Below are 23,201 nucleotides of genomic sequence, written 5' to 3' on the forward strand. Positions count from 1 at the left end.
ATTTGGATACTGCAGGTCTTGCACTGGTTGATTCAAACGGGCTCCAAAGTGGAGGCCGCATCCAGGCAAAGCAGGCATGGCAAGAGATCATTGAACTGGCCCTACTCGAAACCTGACTTCTGTGCTCCAGAGTTGCTCGTATGCCTATGGTGTGCATGCAATGGCAGGTGTGATGATGAACGGACAGTCCTGTCTCCAAGAATAGTCAAACCACGTAGTTCGAGATTCATTTTTCAGAGTTTCGCACCAACTCGCGTCAGCTAGCCAACTGAATCTAGCCGCGCAATTTTAGTGCGACAGCACTAAATAGAATGCTAGTGAAAATGTTGTCCGTGTCTAGATGAAGTCTGATAAGCAACAGGTACAGCGTGGGAGAGGAATGTTCTGTAGGAGTGGAGTGGGGAGGATAGGCATGAGTGCGCTCTGATTGGCGAAGGCGAAGAGGGTCACTTGACGCGGCAATGCAGCTAGAGTTGGGTCTGTGGCGCACCCTAGGACGAGGACCAAGGGTCACGTGGCTCGCTCACATCACGTGCGCTTTTTTCCACTGTTAAACAGATGTGTAGAGATGTAGCAGGCATCATGATTAAGGGATGTGATTAAAAACACAAGTAAAATATAGCTCTACAACATGAAATTTTATTACTCAGTAGGGTGCGAGATGAACAGACAGGAGTGCGTGGCGAAAACAGGGCAAAGGCTGACTGTGATGCTGCCAGGAGGGAGCACTGAAAGCTTACTAGTCTAGCCAAGGTCACTGCACGTGTTCACAGCGTACAGAGGCGGCGGCGAGCAGCAGCTCTGTCTCGGCTTTGTCTCGTCTTGCACAGTGTCGCCGCCAGCGATGAGTGTTGCTACATAGGCCGCTTGGCTAGTGAAGGAGCCCGACAAAAGGCAGGAGCCTGAACGTTACAGAGGATCGTTCATTGGTTGTAGCAGTGAGAGGCTTCGGAGAGCACGATGAAATGACAGCAGCGGAGACATGTGGAAACAGCGGAGACAGTGGGAGCAATGGTGTAGTTGGGAGTTTCGGGAGGCAGCAGGTGACTGTGATGCTGCCAGGAGAGAACACTGAAAAGAACAGTAGGAAAATGAGTGCGGCTTCTCTTTAACAACCCCACCAAACATGGTTACGACTGAGTGGGAAAGCATGTATAGAATAGATAAGCGGGCGAGTTGGTGATACATAATGCAAAAAAAACAGCGCGAACAAACGGGGACTAGACGAAGAATACACAGGAACAAGCGCTGACTCTCAACTAAAGTTTAATCACAGGAAGCACACTTATAAAAGGAAACAGAAAACGAAAAAAACACAAAATCAGAACGCATGTGTTACTATGTGATGTCCAGATATGCAACCTCACAGTCACGCAGGAGCAGGGATGGTTGGCTGACACATAATCTTGGTTTCTTTGTCATGTTATACGCCTCGATAATTTCCCTGGTCAACTGGTCGGGGTGTTTGTACAAAATGTCAGTAAAATGCAAGGACGGAAAACATGATTGACACTCTCGGCAATGATCAACTAGATTAGTGGAGCGATTAGATTCTAATGAATTGAGATGTTCTCCGAGTCGTGTGTTAATACAACGTCCCGTTTGCCCAATGTATATCTGACCACAGGATAGGGGGATTTTATAAACTACCCCTTTGGAGCACGGCACAAAACTTTTAGCGTGCTTAACACCACAGAACGCTACAGATTTCTTGGGGTTGCGGGACTTATTTTCTACTGCTGAACAAATTTTACTGAGCTTATTCGGGGCCGAAAAAACCACATCAACTTTATACCTATGGGCCACATTTTTAAGACCATGAGACAGGCGATGCACATAGGGAAGGACTGCGAACTTTTTCCGTTTCTGTTCTTTCTGTGAAGACGGCAGCAATGTCGGCGCTTTAAGCTTTTTAATTGTTTTATTGCAACCCAAAGTGATAAGCTCAGCTGGATATCCGGCTTCCTTTAGTCTCTTAGCCTGATTATCAAAGCTTTCTTGCATAGCATGGTGACAAGATTTTGACAACGCAGATGACAAGGATGAAACAACAATTCCACATTTCACTACCTTAGAATGATGTGACTTATAGTTCAGCAGCGGTTTGTTGGCACGTGGCGCGTAATTCCAACACATGTGTCCCTTCCCCTCAGTCAAACATAAATCTAAAAATTGTATCTGGTTATCGACCGGTAGAAAATAGTATAAAATAAGTCCCGCAACCCCAAGAAATCTGTAGCGTCCTGTGGTGTTAAGCACGCTAAAAGTTTTGTGCCGTGCTCCAAAGGGGTAGTTTATAAAATCCCCCTATCCTGTGGTCAGATATACATTGGGCAAACGGGACGTTGTATTAACACACGACTCGGAGAACATCTCAATTCATTAGAATCTAATCGCTCCACTAATCTAGTTGATCATTGCCGAGAGTGTCAATCATGTTTTCCGTCCTTGCATTTTACTGACATTTTGTACAAACACCCCGACCAGTTGACCAGGGAAATTATCGAGGCGTATAACATGACAAAGAAACCAAGATTATGTGTCAGCCAACCATCCCTGCTCCTGCGTGACTGTGAGGTTGCATATCTGGACATCACATAGTAACACATGCGTTCTGATTTTGTGTTTTTTTTCGTTTTCTGTTTCCTTTTATAAGTGTGCTTCCTGTGATTAAACTTTAGTTGAGAGTCAGCGCTTGTTCCTGTGTATTCTTCGTCTAGTCCCCGTTTGTTCGCGCTGTTTTTTTGCATCATGTATAGATCTAGTCTTTCACTGAGCCACCGCGGTGGCTCAGTGGTTATGGCGCTCAACTGCTGACCCGAAACGCACAGGTTCGAACCAGCCGTGATGGTCAAATTTTGATGGAGGCGAAATTCTAGAGGCCCGTGTACGGTGTGATGTCAGTGCACGTTAAAGAACCCCAGGTGATTGAAATTTCCAGAGCTCTTCACTACGGCGTTTCTCATAGCCTGAGTCGCTTTGGGACTTTAAACCCTCCCATAAACCATAAACCAAACCTCTCAGAACAGGTCTATAGTCCAAGTCATTGCCTGTTTGTTAAATTACTTTACTGATCACATAAGTGTTTGTACTTTTCAAACCTGAGCTTTGTCAACCACATTTTACATGCGAAAGTACTGTGGAGATGTGTGGTCTTTGGACATCATAGACATGTTACCAGCTGTGATCTGTAACATGTCTATATGATTTTTAGATGATTCTTTGAAGCGGAGACTTGAACAAGGGTAAAGAGGCATGCCTGACTGTGCTAACCAACATTTTGACAAGGGGACTGCATTCCAGGCTTTCAGTAATTCTTAACTTCTAGCAAGTGAGTGCTATTCATATTTTGGCTGTAAGGCTATCAGGAAGTAATTTACTTTGAAGAAGCTTGTGTGGGCTGATTATATGCCTTGTATGGGACATATTTCATCTATAAATTGCAGCTCTCCCTCAAACATACTTTATTCTATTCTGAATCAAACTTTACACTATTCTAGACAGAGCATGGCCTTCACTCAGTTGAGCTGACCAAGCAGACTGTATAATAATTTCTAAGGCTTCTAACTTCTGCAGCAGAAAATTTTTATATTCTGCAAATTGAGAACAGAGAATCCACGAAATCACAGAGACACATCAGATAATGCTTCAAAACCCAGGGTGTCTACCAACCGGGAAAACCGTGAAAACCGGGAATTCTCAGGTAATTTGGATAATCTGGAAAAACTCAGGGAAAACTCAGGGGATTTCTGCTTATATCAGGGAAAATTGGCTGCAGTTCAACATATAAGGAACTAAAGTCGCGATAATGCTGCCTCGTGTAAACAATGCGGACTGGCATTGCACGGATTGTCCAGTGCGGCGTTACGCGTCCTCTCCTCAGTGACTGCTGGCCTCCAACGTTGTGCTGTCAAGTGGAGCATCCCAGCAAGGCGGCAAAAAGCTTTGCGGCGCCAGCGGCGCTTCCAATTTCGAAGCATACTATGTCGAAAGCGGACACTTTCCGGCGCTTCCCCGGCACTGTGGCCGACGGCAGAGCGCGCGCTTCCTAAGGTTTGCACGTGTGCTGTTCGACGGCTAGCGGCCTCCCTTTGTTTTCCTGTGTTTCCGAGTGAACAGCTCCAACAAGGCGGCAGAAAACGTTGTGAGAACTTGCGATGGTCCCTAATGAACTCTTCCTCCCTGTGGATCTCCTTGATGGAAGCATTTCTGCCGCAGGGGGTGCACACACGCGATGCAGGCGTCGCAGCTTTGAGGGAAAGGGAAATAGTTTCGCACCTTTTGACGCTAGCAAAGCAACGAATTCTGTCCGTACTTAGCTGCGCCGTTTTGAACTGACTTAGCTTTATTGACTGCTGTGGTGCCGCAGGCAAGCTGTGTGCGACGTGTCAAGCATGACGGCCTTCAAGTGCACTTTTGTCCGGGACTAGACGAATGCGAAACATTGCGAGTTTGCAGTATGGGTTAGGCCCGTCGAAAGTAACCCGAACGCAGTGTATTGTGCGCTATGCAGAAAGCAGTTTTCGCTCAGCAACATGGGAAGAAGAATGGTGACATGTCACGCTGAAAGTAAGAAGCGCCGACTGGCCATTACTGGAGCCGGGACACTTTCTGTAGCCTCATTTTTGACACCACCGACCACCGTTGTGACCAATGCTGGGCCAGTGGCGTCAGTTTCTGCGCATCCTTCAAGTGCTTCAACTGCTGCGACGGACGTCCAACCCAGTCGTAAAGCAAAGGATATCTTTCAGCTTGACTTATAGGTCATAAATGCTGAAGTGATGTGGTGCCTCAGTGCTGTTATGACGCACACATCACTCCGTGCTGCTGCGGCATCGGCTTCTCTGTTCCTTTTGATGTTCCCATCATCAGCTACAACAGAGAAAATGCAGCTTGGCAAAGACAAGGTAGGATATACTATTGTCTATGGCCTCGCACCTTTCTTCAAGGAGAACCTCATGTCAGAAGTAAGCCAAGCCTCCCACCTCGTCATGGTGTTTGACGAATCGTTAAACAAAGTTGCACAAAAATAGCAAATTGATGTGTTGGTTCGCTTTTGGTCGGATGCAGAGCAGAGCGTGAAAACGCGCTACTTGACGTCATGCTTTCTGGGGCACACGCGGGTGGAAGAATTGGTGTCCGCTTTTAAAACTTCCACAGATGGACTCTCCCGATCAAAAATTTTTCAGATCTCATTGTATGGGCCAAATGTAAATATAAAATTTCTCTGTGGGATCAAACAAGAAGTTCGTGAATCCAGCGACATCCGTTGTATTCTAGAAGTTGGTAGCTGTGGCCTTCATGTTGTGAACGGTGCTTTCAAAACCGGACACGCGGCAACAGGTTGGCAACTCGTGGAATTTCTTTGTGCTTTGTACAAATTATTCAATGTGTACCTGCTCAACTGAATACGCTGAATACGCACGCATAACCGGGAGCAACATTTACCCTATGAAGTTTCTCACTTCATAGCTCTTTCACTTCTACAAGCTAAGGTTTCTATAACCTGCAGTTCGTGTGAATAGACTTGCTGCGAGAGAATCGCACTTGTGACGCTAAAGTTCAGGTCCCACACCATTGCGGTTACTATTAGTAGATAGAAATATCTCACATTTGAAAATATTTGGTTCCGCATGCATCTTCCTTTTAGTTCGTATTTGAAAATGTTCAATTCGATTCGCAGTTCGTTTTAGCATTTTTTCAGAGATATTCGATTTGTCATGCATTTTGCTAACCTCCCCCCTTGTTTTTAAATGAAATCAACACTACTCCTTACTATTCAAATAGGATTAAATCGTTGTTTTTATTTTTTAACATGCTTACTTTTTATTTTTTAACATGCTTACTGGAGAGTGATACCATCAGGTGGCTTTGTGTCAGCTTGTTTTCGCATAAAACAAAGTACTGTGTCACTCAGGGAATTTTACAAATTCACTCAAGGAAAACCTAGAAAACTCAGGGAATTTGGAAACGTCAACTTGGTAGACACCCTGAAACTCGCTTCGGTTTATATTCTGAACCATGGTACGAATATAATGTCAATTCCTTTTTTTTTTCCCCCAGCTTTTCAAGGCAGCTAAAGCAATTTTTCACGACCGGGCTTTGATAGCTGCAGAAGGCTGCTAGATTTTTTAGTTACCATGGGGCAAAGCGTGCAAGTGCAAAGGTGAAGGTGGCTGTGGATATGGAAAGATGTCAGTGTGGATCATTGAGAAAGAGAAGATACTGGAAGAGTTGAGTGCAGTAGGGGAAACAATTAAGGGCAAATGGACGCAGCTCTGGACAGCTCAAAACACTGAGTAGCAGGACACGGTGGTGATGGTGGCTGCTGCTGCGTGGGAGGCTGCGTGCATGGAAGTATTTGAGACTTCGGTTCGCTCTTTTGTGGCATGTGTATCTGAAACATTGCCCCATATATAACGTCAACGTATCCACCACTTCTGTATCTTAGCGTGCCATCTGAGTTTCTTTGGCCAACCCCTTGCCTATGGTTCGTGTGAATAGTTTGAGATTGCATTATAACTGTAATAATATTTAGTGTTTTAAATTTCTCCAGAGTTCTCAAACTTCCATCTTGCGTCATATCCATGTAGGTAAATAAGATAAAAATAATCATTTTTTCATCATACTACTGATGTTCCTATATGTCCATAACAGCAATGGCTTAAAAAATAAGAATGGTACTGCTAACACACAATTGTGCGGAACATGCTTAAATCCGCAGTTTCTTTCATAATCTCAAGAAACTAGGTGCCTTAATTATTTCAAATGAGCTAACCTAACAACAAGTTGCTTTCGTTATTTTACCAAATGTTCTGTGTATAAAGGAAGCCAGCAGCCTGTTGTCATGCCTTCTGTCCTTCCATCGGCAACAGCTAATTAAGGGCTATTTTCTCTTCTTTGTCAAGGCAAACCTTGTGCCTAGTAATCAAGAGTGTGAATTGCAAGCATATAAACCACAGGCCTCACAACAAGCTTTACCAATAAGTCAGTGTGCTGTGCTTTTGCTGTTCTCAAGAACTGCAGTGTCATACTCATTCATATGAGAGTGCCTCTGAGTTGCAGAATGGTGTTGCAACTTGCTTTTTATGTTGTTGTTTTATATTGGCGTTGAAGACATACCCAGTGATGAACACTTATTCTCTCTCTCTCTCTACCTTTTGCTGCGGAAATGGTTGCTTGCTTTGGGGAATGCGGAGCCAATTTGTAATCGGCTTGCATGGCTTTCACATCCTTACCTCAATTCCTCAGTTGGGTGCTAAAACCTCCCCTATGGTGTCTAGTGTGACTATTTGAAAGTCATGGTGAAAAATGGCTCTTAAAGGTTTTTAATGTGTAGCTTTCTTTGTCGTTTTAAATTTCTCACCTTCATGGAATTTTTGCTCAGCTGGTTTTCCTTGCATGGGAGGAAAGAGCACATTTTAGTGGATCAGTCAAGAAAGATAATTTACTTTATCGTCATGCTGAGAATTAAGAGCATTACATATGCTGCACCTATGTTTTCAGTGCATAGGCTTAACTGCGCCCGCGCCAGTGACACTGTTCTGGCAGTGACATGCCACCCGCCGGAATAATGGCAGTGCACCGGTCGCTGGGCATTATTACTATGCCTAACCTCCTTTGTGTCAAAGCCGTAGCGGATGGTTCTTTGAAACTAGCTACTGCCTATTATATAATGACATATCTTGTTACCTGTACACTATAAATAGAATAATCACTGATTGAAATTAAGGTGTTAGTTGGTTTCTGCAACACCTTCAGAAGCACAGCGAGCGAAGCACTCCAGGCGTATGCTGCCATGGGGTTAGGTTGGCTTCATCTGATGACAGTGACATGGCATGGCAAATGAGTGGAACAGATCGAAGGCCACTCTCAAGCCCACCCTATGTTCACCTCGTCACGTGTTTTCACAGCGCTAGCAATGCCAGGAGGTGCCCAAGGCTGCGCAGCTGACCAGTCTCCAGGCGCGAAAAGTGATCAAAAGGTGCCGTCAGGAGAAGCACCGCTGGCAGGGGTGCGGCGCACAGTTCTTTATATCAAATGACTGGCAAAATTGAAGTTTGATATCCCACGTGACTTTCCTGTTCTTTTACACAGGATTTTCAAGGGTATAATTTGTATGTTCGACGCAGCCAGTAATTCGAAATATCTATGTTCGATATATCTGAGCTCAAATGTATTGTTTTCTGTTTGTAATAAGGGAAGGCATTGACGTATTCATGATAAATACGACTAAAACTGCACCAAAGTGCATGAAAATGAACGTCTTGGGCAAGGATGATAATTGTAGGCTTTCCGAGAGACGAGAGGGGATGTGCCTGGCGTGACCTGTCATAGTGCAGCTGTTGCCGCAGAAACTTCTCCAGGAGAGAAATTACAGCTTATTAGGCACCTGAAGATACTAAACTTCAGCAGCACGTTAATTTGCACAAATTGAAAGGAAGTAAAATGGGAAAAGCAAATGGGGAATTTTGTCAGTGCCGGTCACCAGAATTTCAGTTGGTAAATGTCTGTGTGACATTCATGCATATCCTCTGATACAATGCAATGGTCAGCAAACCTTATCGCTGCTTGCCGGCACAGATTATCGAAGAGTTCAGTGAAGAATCTGCTGGCCAAAGTGCTGTGCTTGGTTTTAGGTCGGGATATAGAGTCAAACTTGTGTACTGTGCCATTTCCTTCATAGTACCGCACTGCTTCAAGAATGCGCCGATAATGTTTCACAGTATATCTTGGGATTGCTGAAACTATATTTAAGTTTGAGATTAGCAGTGGCACTGAACTTGCACCATGTTTGGCTACACTGGGAGTCTTGGAGGCCACAGCCAAAGTCAGCGAATTGTATGGTCAGCATCATGCAAGCTGCTCAAATTATCTGATGAAATTAGTGTTGCAAATACTTGTGAAGTCAAGCCTTTTCACTACTTTAATTTAAACAGTATTCTGGCACTGGCTGTGCAGGTAGGTGCAGGGTGGCATTCGCGATGTGTCATGGAACAGTGCTGAAACAACTGTGATGTAATGGCCAAGTTTGTATTGCATGAAAATAAAAGCACCTGTAGGGCTGGCCCGCGAGAACATAACAGGCAGGAAAACGCAGCACCTGGTAACATAACAGCTGGGTTCTATACTGTATTGGGCCTCTATCCTAACACATAACGAACGAGCATAAAATTCCCCCTGCTCTGTGTGCTGGTACGTGATGTGCTTTGCTGCTCCTGATAAATGGGGATGCTGTCTGAGAAAATTATTTTAATGCAAACGTATAGACTGTAAATAAACGGGCAAGCCTCAGAAATGTGGCTGCCAGCAGCATTCGCAGAGGGAAAATGTATGTAAAGCATTTTGAATATGATCTTCTAAAAGCACCCCATGCAAGGGATTCTCTTGGGGCAGTTAGATGTTAGTCACAATTCAGTTTCTTCACACTATAATTACCTGTTTCAATATTGACACATTGATAGACACACACAGCCACTTCAAACTCCTCCAAGATGCTAATTCAATTACGCTGTTCAAAGGGCACCAAGAGAGTTCTTAACTACTGAAAATGAAAATTGGTTTTTGCGGAAAGGAAATAGCGCAGCATCTGTCTGGCATCTCAGTGAACACCCTGCCTAAGGGAAAGGTTAAAGGAGGGACTGAAAGAAGAAAGGAAGAAAGAGGTGCCGTAGTGGAGGGCTCTGGAATAATTTCGACCACATGGAGATCTTTAACATGCACTGACACTGCACAGCACATAAGCGTCTTTGCGTTTCGCCTCCATCGAAACGCTGCCCCCGCAGTCGGTTTCGAACCCGGGTACTCCGGGTCTGAACCCGACCGCGGCGGCAGCGTTTCGATGGAGCCGAAACGCAAAGGCTCCTGTGTACTGTGCATTGTCAGTGCACGTTAAATCTTAACTGCTCCAAAATGCATTTTTTAGCTGCTCCAAATCATGGTTTGGTCTAATAGTCTAATGTGAAGCTTTCTTCAATTTTCCTCAAAGCTTGTGAAGCTTTCCTGGTTCAATTTTGGTGAATATTATAAGCTTTCACATCTCCAACTAGCACCCGATTTTGACTTACAAAAGTCGGAATAGGGTGCCAACCACGGTCACAACAATAACAGAAACAAAATAACAGACCAAAATATCTTGCAGAGAAAATTGTAGTGAAAAGTACTAAATTAAAAAGTGCGTGATAGCTTTTTTTTTTTTTTTTTACAAGTGTTAAAACCTGTCAAAGCTTTGTGATGAGTATGCGAACAGCATGAAATATCTTACTTTTTTACCGCTGCCAGTTTCAAAACGACTTGAAAGATCAAGCATTGTGGTGTAGTATTGTTAACCGTCACTGAGGGATGCACAGAGGCTTTGTAAAAGAATGAAGCAGTTTGTGCACTTGCCGGCACTCGAGTGCTCAATTAACGTTTGGTCCATACAGCAGCCTACAGGAAGAAAAAATCCCTGTCTGTGTTTACACTTGTGCGCTCAAACCGCGCTGAGTTGCACATGAAATCAACACCTTTGGAGGCACGTGTGTTGGCAGCACAACACAATATGAAATGCAAGCTCCCCACATGATTTGCTGCACAAGTGTTTGAAAGTGACCACTGGATTGACATATAGTTGTTTGCACCTGTATAGGGACATTATGCCCTGTAAAGAATCGGCATTGTACTGGCGTGGCTGGTGCATTTCATACAACTTTCCTTTTGTGCATCTCGATAAAACCAGCAACCCGCTAGCTCAGAGTTGCACTGGCACTTGAGAACATGGTTTCCCTTTTATATGTGCTCATGCTTAGTCATCTAGGCACCAAGCTCATTCTTGCGCCACTATATAAGCATTTCTGCCTACGAGGGCAGTGTCAGTGAGTGCTGTGTGTGGGCTGTGCGACTAATAGGGTGCTGGGTCTACTCCTTGTGGCGTGTCAGTGAGCAGTGACCAGGGGAGCCCTTCTGTCCTGGCCACTTTGGCAGCACTTGCAGAGGCCACTGCCCCCAATGCAAGTGAGCTGGCTCTCTTTCTTCCACTTTCTCTCACCCCCTGCTGCCTGTGGCAGTCCCGTTCAATGGCTTGTTGCTTGCACAGTGCATGGCGCAGGAAAGTTGGTTCAGTCTGCCCGCTACCTGACCTGAGGCATGCTGGGACTGCAGACCAGCATGCATGGTTATTGTGCTTGTTGTAAGGTGCCTTTGTGCAGAGAAGGTAGTGCCATTCTTTCATGTTGCTGCAAACCTTGCTTTCGTACTCATTATTTTTTTCTTCCTTGTCTTTGATTGGCCCAGTGTGGTCATTTTAGATTTTGGAACAGTGTCAGGACTTCAGCACTTGGGTGTCATGGCCATGTCTGCACGAATAATGATAACATGGAGAATTACCTAATCGGTGAAATAAAAGTTATTGGGAACAAGTTATGTTTAGGTTGTGTACGTTCTGGTGTTTATTTCTGAGAAAAAATGGTGCATGTTTTTCAGCATTTTAATTTTGTTTGAGAAATTGGTGTTTTTCATCTAGTTGTATGGTGCAAATGCTAAAAGTGGCAATTATCATCAAAAAAATTCTCAAAGTTTAGAAAGGGGTGATAAAAGCAAAAAACTGCAGTTTTTTTTTACCTCACTGGTATACACGCAATGCACAGTTGGTTGTAGTAGTAAGCTTGTTGACTTTGACTTGATTATGTTGGATGCTTCTGTTGACAGTACCCACTTCAAAAATGTTTGTTCAACATTAGTATACTTGAGATATTAACAGACGCTTGGGGCAGTGCTGAGCTTATATGGCTGTTGCAAGTTTGGACCTCCAGTTGAAGCTGCTTCAGCAGCATTCGTCCTGCACTACAAGTCTGTAGGTCTAAACATAGTGCGCGAATTCCTCTGGCGACTTAAGTTTTCCAGTAGGTTCAATGAATTGGACGTTGATGTAAGCGTAACCTGTGTAGCGCAAGTCGTAGTTGGTGCTCCGCTAGTTATTCTCAAGCAACTTGTCTGAGCACCTTGTAGAGTTCTGTAAAAGTGCCACGAACTGTATTCTTAGGTCTTCATCTAGCTTGTTCATTAGGCTGTCCTCGGTTCAGTGTCTTGCTCCTGGTGCCTGATTCTACTTCTTTAGCAGCATGATAAGTTTCGCACCAAGGAAAGGACACATCTCATATACGATGTTGTTCTTCGACTGAAGCATCTTCATAACCTCAAGTAATGAGGCGGGCTATTCGCAAAAATACTTGCGAATATTCTTAGTTTAGGTGGTCTGAGCATTTGACTCCTCCCTCTGTCTATGTGCTGCTCTTGAAAAATGGGACAATTGGATGTTAATGCGTCATAACATTGGCAAGAGTATGATAGGAAATCATCACTATGGAGAGGCTCTCTCTTTTTTTGTCTTCTTCAAGACCTAATTAAGGATAGAGAGCATTTAACTTGCGCCGTAGTTCGTGGCAGCTCTTCACGAGTGCCATGATCCAGTACTCTGTGCTGAGATGGCCAGTCTTTCTGCCCACTAGCTTGGTCAAATCAGAGCTTTATGTTCCACAGATAATAGAAAAAGTTCCATGCTTGGATCAGTAAAATTCACTAATAACAGCAAAGGAGTAGGAAGCTTTCTCAAATAAAACTGTTGTCGGCTAGCGTCAACATGCTTAGAAACCGATGTTTTTGGTTTTTGCCAATGTGGTATTTTTTCACCAGCAGATGTTTATCGGTGTTTTACGGCTAAAACCGGAAAGTACACGGCCTAGTTGTAATTGAGGTGCTAGACATGGACTTACAAGTTTCGACTTTCTTAGGAGCTTTCTCTTGCCATGGTGAGCAAGGAGGTTTGCAGAGGAAGCTGGCAGGAAATGGAGTGTCTCAACCCTTTGGCTGTGTAGTGACCTCATCTTGTCAGCGCAAATTGTGCCATCTGTTGCAAGCTCTGTGAAGCAAAAGTGGTGGGCTGCCATGCCACACAGCATGGTGCACTACAAGCCATTGTAAGCTATCATGATAGTGCACACCAACATGCTGGTTGCAACCAGATGCAAGGGTTTTGCTTTGTAAAAGCTGTGTTCCACACATTGTGAGTCAGCATTCCAAAACCATTTCAGGTTCCTGTGCTTGCAGCAGGTAGTGCCACTGGTGCTTCTAAATCTGGTAGTGCCCTCTGTGTTCATGCTTTTCTTGTCTGTGGGCAAGGTGCACTAACACAGGCATATACAGCATGGCTGAGCTGGGCTGTGACAAGGTCGAGTTTGACTTTTAGTTGGGAAGTTTAGTTGGCTTTGTATTGATAGTACTTATATATACTTGATTGTTGTTAGTACTTTACTAGTGAGTAGTTTTTGTGCTGGTATTAGACCTATGTCCAGACAAAGTCCTCAGATTGCCACTAGCATGAGTTGATTTTGCTGGTGAAATGCTTCTGTGTTGGTTTTTGCCAAGGTGTCGGGTGTTCATTGCACCGCACTTCTGGCTGTAGTCACTGATAAAGGACTCGTTTTTCCTTCTGTCGCTTCCATGAAGATTCCTTGTTTCAGGAAGGCTCCTTATTCTGAGCTGCATTAACTTGGATTGGCTGGTGCTGGAAGAGAGGGAAAAAAAAATAGAGGTGCCTTTCTTTGCGCACAGATGTATGATATCTGGGTTGACTTCGTGAAAGTACCAGTTTTATTTGTTTTTTGTCACAGTTCTCGACTTCTTGGCATTCTATATGATCAAAATGATTGCCTTGCATTCAGCTGCATGAAATATTTTTGGCAGGTTACCTTCCTGGTGTCGGCATTGCAGCAGCTAGATTGTGTTAAAAAAGTGTGCTTCTGGAAAGCTGGGCCTACAGTAGTGTGTAATTATTACGAGGCGAAATCTTGGGAAACGAGTCAAGGGAGATGTGTGTGCTTGATGCAATCTGTGGAATGTGCAGGTTATCGCTCTTCTCAGCCCCTTCTATTTCATTGCTTGGTGCAATAATGATCTTTTCTCAGTACCTTGAAGCAGTGACGATTCAAGGAAAAAGATTCAGGTTGTCTTATTCTTTTCATGTGTATCAATCGTCAGCCCTTAACATCCATAGAAGGGGAGAACTTGCTCCACCTTGCTGCTTAGAACATCAATGTACCATCTTTCTTTCATTTTCTGTTTTGCAAGCTTTCTCTTTTTATTTTGCAGATCTCTCATATGTATGTTTCAAGCTGCTACTTCTTTTTGTCAACAGCATTGACCTCAACCGAAGCAGTGCAGTGGCTAGAGACTCACGGCATCACAATGCTGCCGGCAGACAACTCAACCATTGTGGCTTCTGCCCTGGAAGGGGGCCAGACAATATCACTAACAGGTGATTTTAACAAGTGCATTGCTTCCTTTACTGTATGATTGTGGCACTGGCCAGGTGCGTTTCAATGTGCACTTTACATTTTGCAAGTGTGGTGGCAAGAGCCGCATATTTGTGCCAGGACGAGTGCACTAAACTGTCCTCATTACTTCCTACTTGCTTGAGTCTTCTTTCTCTTCTCACCCTGCCCTGCTTCTTTTTCTCAACTACAGAGAGCACAAAGCTCATATTGAACGGCCATTCAACAGTGGCATAACAACCTGATTGAGAGTGCAGAATTTTACTGTCATGATGCTGATAACAGCTGCAGTGTTGAGGGTACAGCAGTGGTACCAAAGGTGCAGAAACAAGTATCTAGATTGCTACAGTGCGCCACCGCGGTGGCTGAGTGGTTATGGCGCTTGGCTGCTGGCCCGAAAGACGCGGGTTCGATCCCGCCCGCGGTGGCCGAATTCGATGGAGGCGAAAGTCTAGAGGCCCGTGTGCTGTGCGATGTCAGTGCACGTTAAAGAACCCCAGCTGGTCGAAATTTCCGGAGCCCTTCACTATGGCGTGTCTCATAGCCTGAGTCGCTTTGGGACGTTAAACCCCCTTAAGCCTTAACCAGACTGCTACAGTGCACTGTACTTGCTTTTGGGTGGTGAACAGCAAGAAAGCACAAGGACAAAGGTAGACAACGCATGACATGCAGTTACTTGCAACTGGACGTTTATTAAGAAGAAAGGCTGTTCACCACCCGAAGCAATGTCAGACCAACTAGCCCAGCTTACAATTCTCACTCTGTACTTGTTTGTCGCTTTGTTGCCTTATTGGTAGTGCATTAAGAAAATGATGGCACAGTGATCCTTTCATAACTTGTTGCTTGAGCTACCAGTTCAGTTCAGTTTCATTTCCTTAAGGGCTTCCATTCAAGAGGGTGTTACAAAAGGGCTGGGTTACACTTGGAATAAAAAAAACAAATGGCAATGATTATTTAGCATTGAAGATCATCAGTTAAATCATCCAAATGCTTTTTAATTTTTCATGTTTTGCTTGATATTCAACATTAATTTTTTTGCTTCCTCTTTACCCTTAATTTTTTTGTCATAATCTTCAGATGCGGGAAAACTGGCACTCAACTGGGTGAAAGACCAGCAAACTGTCAGTGCAGATGCCACCACCAGTGAAGTATCTCTCTCCAATGTTGCCACCGCTGGAGGCCAGGTGCTTTGCTTCTCAGTCATCTTCTTTAGACAAACATGCTCACTCATTTCTTCAACTGGTACTGTTGCTGCAAGAACAGGCAACTGCATATTGTGTTCATAAGTTCAATGTAGCATGCAAGATTCACATTGCTGCTTTGAGAAAAGACAAGATGGGTACTGTTGTTAATTTGGTAGCAATTTTTGCTTGCTCTTATGAGTAGTATTCTTGCGTGCTTGACCAAAAATTCACAGATATGTGGTAACTGCGTATCTTTGATGTCGTGATGTCGTTTCTGTGCTGTGACCACTTTACAACCAACTCGCCTGTACTTCCACCCTCATAGCATATTTAGGAATCTGCATTTTTGACATTAACATGGATCTACATGCAACAACAGCTGCCCTTTAAAACTTTTTGGATAGAGGTATATGCGTTCGTTACTACAAATCAAAATTCCATGTGTCAGTTGTGTAAGTTAGGCTGTCTCTTTCTCAAGATGTGGGGCCCTCTGGGCAGGGTGCGAAAATTTGTCTGGTATACAGAAAACCGGTTGAAAACAAATGCACTGGGGCACTGCAGACTTGATCTGCCTCCGTGAGGCGGCAACTGCGCATACAAAGTGACAGATGTGATGTGTGTGTGCAGCTGTGGCCACCTGTTGCTTGTGCATTTTGCCAGCACAAACTGCGCATGTGCAGTTTGAGCTGGCGGTTTGTTTTCAACCAGCGGAATTCAGGAGAGGACAGAGGAGGAGGAGAACGCTACTTGGACATGTGAAAAAGCGAATTGTGAACTGTTAATACTGATGGATAGCAATATATTTGTTGCGCATTTTTCACTGCGTATGTGATGTCCTCCAAGGGTGTCCAGGGTTTTGTTTTCAACAATTATCCTTTCTCCTCTCCCCTTCCTTTCTATTTTGTTTTCCTGCAGAAGGTGATTGCCATAGTGACAGACCAGTCGCAAATCCCGTCGCTAGTCACAGCGGGTGCTGGCCAGTCACCATTCGTCGTCGTTTCTGGTGCTGCACTGAAGTCAACAGGTCACTGTGCCCTGTTTTCTCACCGTTTGGCTCTGCCTCGACTCAAGCCATTTTTCAACCCTTATCTATGTCCAGCAGTCTACAAGAGAGGGTTATACTAATACAGCAAAACAATTAATTAACATCGTTTGATACAGACAAAATTCGTAACATATAAAATTTCGTCAGATACACACACAAGAGCAGCGCAGTTTAGTCAGGAAAGGGATGGCGACTCAGGTGACCCTTATTAGAGAAATGGAAGGGCCTTTTCCCAGGTTTTAGCCACGTTACAAAGGTGCTCAAGGCGATTCCAGAGGCTACAAGAAGCAGACTATGTTCGATATATAAAGTATAAACTGCATGTGTTTGTTAAAAGTATTTGCAAAGTATTTGATATAGCCAATAATTTCTAATATCCATGTTCGTTATATCAAGGTTAGCTGTATTATAATTATCGGTTATGACAAAAGGAAAGGCACTCTTAATGGATGCCTCAACTGCATCATAAGGGAAAGAATTAGGAAAGGAGTGAAAGAATGAAAAAGAAAGAGGTGCCATTTCAGAGGGCTCCGCATTCGGCTTGAAATTCTTATACTGACATCATAGAGCACGTGGACATCTTTTGCATTTCACCTCCATCGAAATGCGGCCGCCATGGCTGGGATTTGATCCTGTATCTTTGGACTCAGTAGGAAGCCATGATTTGAAACAATGCCAATGTGTAGCTCATTTTGTTGAAACTGCAAGAAGCAGACGCAGAACATTTCAGAACATTTTTTTCCTGGCTGTTGTGGGTTCTGTTTGTTCCACCTTGTCTCCTGCGCTGTTGTGCAGATGGTGGTACTTCACACATGATCATCAAAAGCCCTATGGAGCCACCCGCCAAGCGGTTGAGGAAGGTGTCCGTTCCTGACAAGGTCAATGGGAAGTCGGCAGCTACTCCTGTCGTGGTGACGGAATCTCATGTGAGCGCAAGAGCGGCTGGGACCTGAGGGTGGTATTGAAAGAATGTGTGCAGGATGTCTGTTTTACTTAGCCGGGGTGCAGCTGCAATCATTGATGACATTTATGAGCCTGGTAAAATACATAGTTTTACCGTTTCATTTGTGAATACCACAACCGTCATGTGCAAAGTTTGTCAGGTAGTCATTGATTGGGTGGCAAAACAAAAACCAAAGAGCAACAATATCTTAGTGTACCTTGGTGTATCTTAGTGTACTTGAAAATCACTGTTTCTGGTTTAGGGGTTGTGTGCGAAAGTACCGCTATATACCAGGGCATGTCCTCTGTTATTCATCTCAAAAGGGAAGTGCGAACCAGACAACCACGAAAGGGAAGGAATATGACGGTGCAAGCACTATTTCACAACTATTTTGTTTATCAAAGTGACAACAAAAATAGGTATTGGAAATGCAATTTTTTAGGATACTGGATATCAAAGTTGAAGATACTGTGTTTCAAGTATCGTGCCCAATCCTAAAGCACACCTTAAGCACTTAAGCACTTCCCACACCTAGGAGCCTCAGCATGTGTACTGCGATGTGACATTATGGCTTCATGCCCACGACAGGGTGACTGCGTGCCATGGCAGCCTGTGTTATTTCTTTGTGTCGTGTGCCGTGGTTACTATGTTAAGGTTTGCCAGCATCTCTGATTACTTTTAAGTATTCCCAAAGTTAGTCCAGTAAAGGTAGTGCGTTCGCTCAGTGAAATTACATTTGCCTGTGTCCCGTTTCTTTTTTTTTTTTTGCTGTGCTCAGTTAATTTGAAGACCCACTTTATTTGACTATTCGCGGTCTTAATGACTTCAAATTAACAAGGTTTTACTGTATTTAAGGTTCTCTGTGGCATGCCTACATGCCACAAAGTATGCCTCTGGTATGCTTCTGGTATGCCTGGCATGCCTACAAGCAACATAATTATCGCTTTAGATCAGATGACACCGAGACAAAACATTAAAAACAAAATCTTGAACATGAATTGTCCTTTTCAAAAGGTCATTCGACTGGGCTGCATTTCAACATTTCAGGGATTCTAATGTTATGAGTATAGCTGTAGACCAGTCCGCTGGATAAAAATTCACTGTGCTTCTTGGTCCACTGCTGCTTGTTGGGCGGCTTCCTCAGCTCGTCGCTGGCCTGACATTGTAGTCTTTCATTTCGATTTCCTCCTCGCATAGGCAAAGTCTGCAGCAGACCAGGAGAAAGACAAGCTCCAGCGGGAACTGGAGGCCCTGAGGAAGCAGGCCGAGCAGTACAAAGCCCAGCTGCAGCAGAAGTCTCACGAAGCCGAGCAGTACAAGAAACAGCTGGAGCAAATGAAGTCCAGCAGCTGAAGAAGGGAAGAGTGTTGTGTGCCATCATCGTCCAATCACCCAGCACCCTTCAGGGAGGGTGCGCCATTCCTTGTTTGCCTGTACATACTGCATATGCAATGAAGTCATTGTTTTTATATCATGTAGTGGCTGTCCTTTAGTGTACTTTAGGTATTACACCCTTTGGATACAGTGTTCAACAGATCCTGAAGTATGAATTTAATAAAATCAAAGCATACTTTTCACTAAGACACAAAATCTGGTGTTGGGACATCACTGCATACGAGTGTAAGAGACAAGCAACAGAACATCCCTATGGTTTTAGCTCAAGTCAGGCATTAGTGGGCTGTAATGACATCTTAATGCGAGATTTACACTGTGCTCTTTTTTCATGTTTTTTGTATTAGGGCCCGTTCACACTTGTCCAAAAATCCGGCGAGAGAAGCGGATTCGGCCGCTTTTGACGCCGAGCGAGGCGGAAAGCGGCGCGGCGAGGGCGATCGGGCTGGACCCAATTATTCGCGTTTGCCGCTGCCGCGGCGAAAAACATGGCGGCGCCTTTTGATGCAGGACCCTTCGCCTCGGAATGAATTCGTCGTTGTTGTGGCCTTTTTCAGCGCGCTCACTGGCCATAAATCGGACACCGGTACATCGCTTCGTCTAACCTCACCTATAAGCAAAAGTATAAGTGATAATATTTTATTTAGAGTGACGATTCTGCCGCTGCTAGGCCTAAGAGGAGCGCTGGTTTTGTTGACAGTACTAGTTCCTATCCTGACAAGCAGATGGCGCCACTAGGCTGGGCGTTTCGTTGCGAGTTTGTTTGCATACGCTGAACTTAAAATGGGAATGTGCCTGCGTTTACATACGCAAGCGTGCATACGGTTATGGTACACAGACAGCATCGATTTATGCTCTTTTCTAACCTTATCTGTGTACGCTGCGAGTGGTGACGTGTTGGCCGGGAAGTGTGTAGAAAAACTACAAACAGCAGCGGCGCAGCGGTTCCGCCTCGCCCGGGCGTCAACAGATGAGAACAGGTCCTAGTTTTCCCGGCGAGCGAATCCGCTTCGCTCGACGGATTTTTGGACAAGTGTGAACGCGCCCTTATAGTGCCGCTCGTTTTGAAGGCAAAAAAGTAACAAGCCTGAATATGCGCACATGAGCTGGACTTACAGAAAACTGGTACTACTACTGAAAACCGGTTCCTTCCATTTGTACAGGATGTTCTGAGAAAGTATAGCTATCAAGTGCTTTCTGAAATGAAATTAAATAGCCAGCGCGGTGGCTCAGTGCTTATGGCGCTCAGCTGCTGACCCGAAAGATGCAGTTTCGATCCCAGCTGCGGTGGTCAAATTTCGATGGAGGCGAAATTCTAGAGGGCCGTATACTATGCTGTAGGTGGTTGAAATTTTCGGAGACCGTCACTACAGCGTCCCTCACAGCCCGAGTCGCTTGGAGACATTAAACCCCTATAAACCAAACAAAATTAAATACAAAACGCGATTTGTGCGGAACATTGGGTGTATATCCATTAAAACTGCATGTGGTGTAGTTTTGTGCTTTGATCAGTGTGTACAAGTGTCCTGCATTTAACCTGTAACTGTGTAGCCCCCATTCTGCACCTTCCCCCAAAGCCAAACTGACAGTAAAGAGCAGGGTTTACATGTTTGCGACAGAGTCTCAGCGAGACCGGTTCTTCTGGCGTCGACACCGTGTAAACTGCTCACTTCGCTAGGATGTTGCAGCGGCGTCGCTGCGCCAGCAGGGGGTAAATCTCGACGCGACTGCACCTTCGAAAAATGCATGTAAACCCGAAATCGTATCGCAGCGATGCGAATGGGCGGCTGGGAGCCCCGATGCAGCGGCAAAAGCATTTCCGGCGGACCAGGCAGGTCGGCAGGGGTTTCCTAACGCGTGAGCAGGGGGAGGCAGGCGAGAGACCGGAAATCGCTCTAGCCTGAAGCGGGAGGTGCCAAGCCGCATCTGGCACAGCACACAGGTGCCTTAGCGTCCGTGTGCTGTGCGATGTCAGTGCATGAACTTCCAGCTGCGACACGTAGTGGCACCACCGTCGCGAAAGCTTCGATGCGCCCCCACGTAAACAGTGCATGGCTAGGGCGGCTAGAATGGCCCACTCTAGCCACCTTAGCATGGTTTATCGCAGCGACCACTGCGCCTGCTCGCTCCTATGCGCTACTGTCGCAGCCATGTAACCGCGTCGTGGCATCCGCTAATGGCAGCTTTAAGTAAGGCTCATTATGTTGGTTGGTTGGCCTGTATTGCTGCAGGTGCCTAGAGAAAAAACGAAAGAAACGAAGTGGGGGGCAAAGAATGGCAGGACTATCATGATTCTAAAACCCTGGTGGCTGGGAAAATAGGAGAAACAACTTCGAGAGAAATTCCAAAAGCAAACGGTGCTGAAAGACGAGAAGCCGGGGAAACTATCCCAGCGACCACGATTTGTCACCACTGTGCAACAAATAAAATTAAGCGCCCTCGCCCTGCTCGACGGATCTGGATGCCTGTGTGCGTGAGCCACGGAAGCGTTCCTGAAGGCAAGCACATATTCAGCAGAAATCTGCCTGGCCAGGTGAAAATTAGTGTAAAGAGCGAAATGGATTGTTAAGTCCAAGGTCACCCAACTAAAAGTGTAGCTGGTGTGGTCGGCAGCGCGTTCGGTTGCTGACAGCGTGGCATTCTAGCCACCTTCGCGTGGTGAAGCGCACCTGCGACACGTGCCGAGGCGGCGCTTGTCGCGATCGATAAGAAAGGTGCGAGGGAAGCGTGTGACACGTGCGTAGCCTGCATATCCAGAGGCCAAAATGGGAATTCAGGCCCAACAGGCTAGTTGGTTCTAAACGTTTGCGCGGGGTTTGAATTTTAATTGCGGGGTTAAACGTTTTCGAGTTCTTGTTCTTTTGCTCCGAAAGAGGCCTAAGGGCCCATTAATCATGAAAATTAGCTGAGAAGACCAGTGCGCAGCGTTAATAATTCAGTACAAACGATTTTGTACCGCCAGTTTCTGTCTCGGTCGTCGCCTGTGCAGTGAACTGGTTACCTAGACTACCACAACACTGATGATGTCGGCATAACAATTTGGTCAAGTGCACCTTGACGTCACTCAGTGTGGGTGGACTATATATGCCGACCAGTCTTGCACACGTTAGAGAAAATAAGTGACCGATTACAGTTGCAATTACTCCCATCTGAACTGTCACTGATTACAGTTCAATTACAGCCCCTGAAAACTAACTCAATAATTACAGAAAAGTAGGGGTGTGCAGAGTTTCAAATACGAAGTGATTTGATATCCGGTTCATATGCGTATTCGAGAATTTCCGAATATTCTAAAATTCTCGATTCTTCGAAAACTTCCGAATATTCGCCAATGATCGTATATCGCGCCGACTTTCATCAATTCGAGCATGGCAAAAACATATCTGGGCAAATTATCCGACGATCGAGTTTAAAGTGCGAGGAAAAACAATACAAATGCGTCATCTTCGCTTTATTCGGCGTTTACCGCGTGGACCAATCGCGATCGGACGCTAGGCCGCTAAGCTTAGACTTTGCGCGAAATTCCGCAAGTGGGCTTTCCCACATGTATATGAACTTGTGAACACGATGGCCGACCACCCGCTTCGAACAACTGCAACGAGAAAGTGCACTGTTTTTTTTTTTATCCTGCCATAATGTGTGTTACGTACTTAACGCCCTCACCCAAAGCATTTGTCCTGTCGCCTTCAAAACTTTCGTAGCGTAAGCCCTGCCCTCTCGTTGTGGCCAACTAATATATGCGGGAAAGCCCACTTCCGAACCTTTGCATGACGCTCGTGAAGGGGCGAGTCGAGGTGTCGCAGCAGGGCAGGCAGTCGTGTTAAAATCCCGCCCATTGAATAGTGCATTGCAACCAGCGCACCTCTTGAATATGCTTAACGGCAGGTGTGACGACAATACGAGGGCTCATGTCTCCAGGCCAAAAAATTGCCAGTGGCTTAATTAGCTCGGCTATGTCAGGATATACGTAGCGAAAGCTAAGGCACAGTTTGTTTAGCCTTGGTTAATCTTGACTGCAAGTCCAGGTTAGTCTGGTTGTCTAGCTATGTTGTTGCATTAAAGACGACACATAACGTGCCAGTCGGTCGGTGCGCTGTTCCTCTGTTTCCTGGGCGATTCGTTTCCCCTTTATCTCGTACCAATGTCGATTCCAGGCGTCCTTCTGCTTAGCAGACTTGTTGCCGTCCGTACTGCCGCCTCAAATGTGGTTGCGGCGCACGCGAGCTCTCATTTTCAGTACTCCGACATGTTATCAGGCATACGACACAGCTGGCGAAGCGAGCGGAGGCGAGTGCAACGACGATGGATGGATGGAAAAAACTTTATTGACG

The 23,201-nt window shown here is 45.2% G+C and overlaps 1 protein-coding gene across 5 annotated transcripts in view; it reads left to right on the forward strand.

Moving 5' to 3' along the window:
• LOC144136416 (uncharacterized) overlaps window positions 1–18,956 on the forward strand; it is a 34,929-nt gene extending 15,973 nt beyond the window's left edge. For 2 of the 5 annotated variants that reach the window (XM_077668706.1, XM_077668703.1), the window contains exons 8-13: window positions 10,918–10,992; window positions 14,171–14,290; window positions 15,384–15,490; window positions 16,406–16,514; window positions 17,331–17,461; window positions 18,676–18,956. In XM_077668706.1, coding sequence (XP_077524832.1) covers window positions 10,918–10,992; window positions 14,171–14,290; window positions 15,384–15,490; window positions 16,406–16,514; window positions 17,331–17,461; window positions 18,676–18,831 — 698 coding nt within the window. In that variant the 3' untranslated portion in view covers window positions 18,832–18,956. The remainder of the gene's footprint in view (window positions 1–10,917; window positions 10,993–14,170; window positions 14,291–15,383; window positions 15,491–16,405; window positions 16,515–17,330; window positions 17,462–18,675) is intronic. The other 3 variants (XM_077668707.1, XM_077668705.1, XM_077668704.1) reach the window with 2 other exon arrangements.
• The last annotated feature ends 4,245 nt before the right edge of the window (window positions 18,957–23,201 follow it).

This window comes from Amblyomma americanum, chromosome 6, assembly GCF_052857255.1.
Source record: "Amblyomma americanum isolate KBUSLIRL-KWMA chromosome 6, ASM5285725v1, whole genome shotgun sequence".
NCBI lineage: Eukaryota > Metazoa > Arthropoda > Arachnida > Ixodida > Ixodidae > Amblyomma > Amblyomma americanum.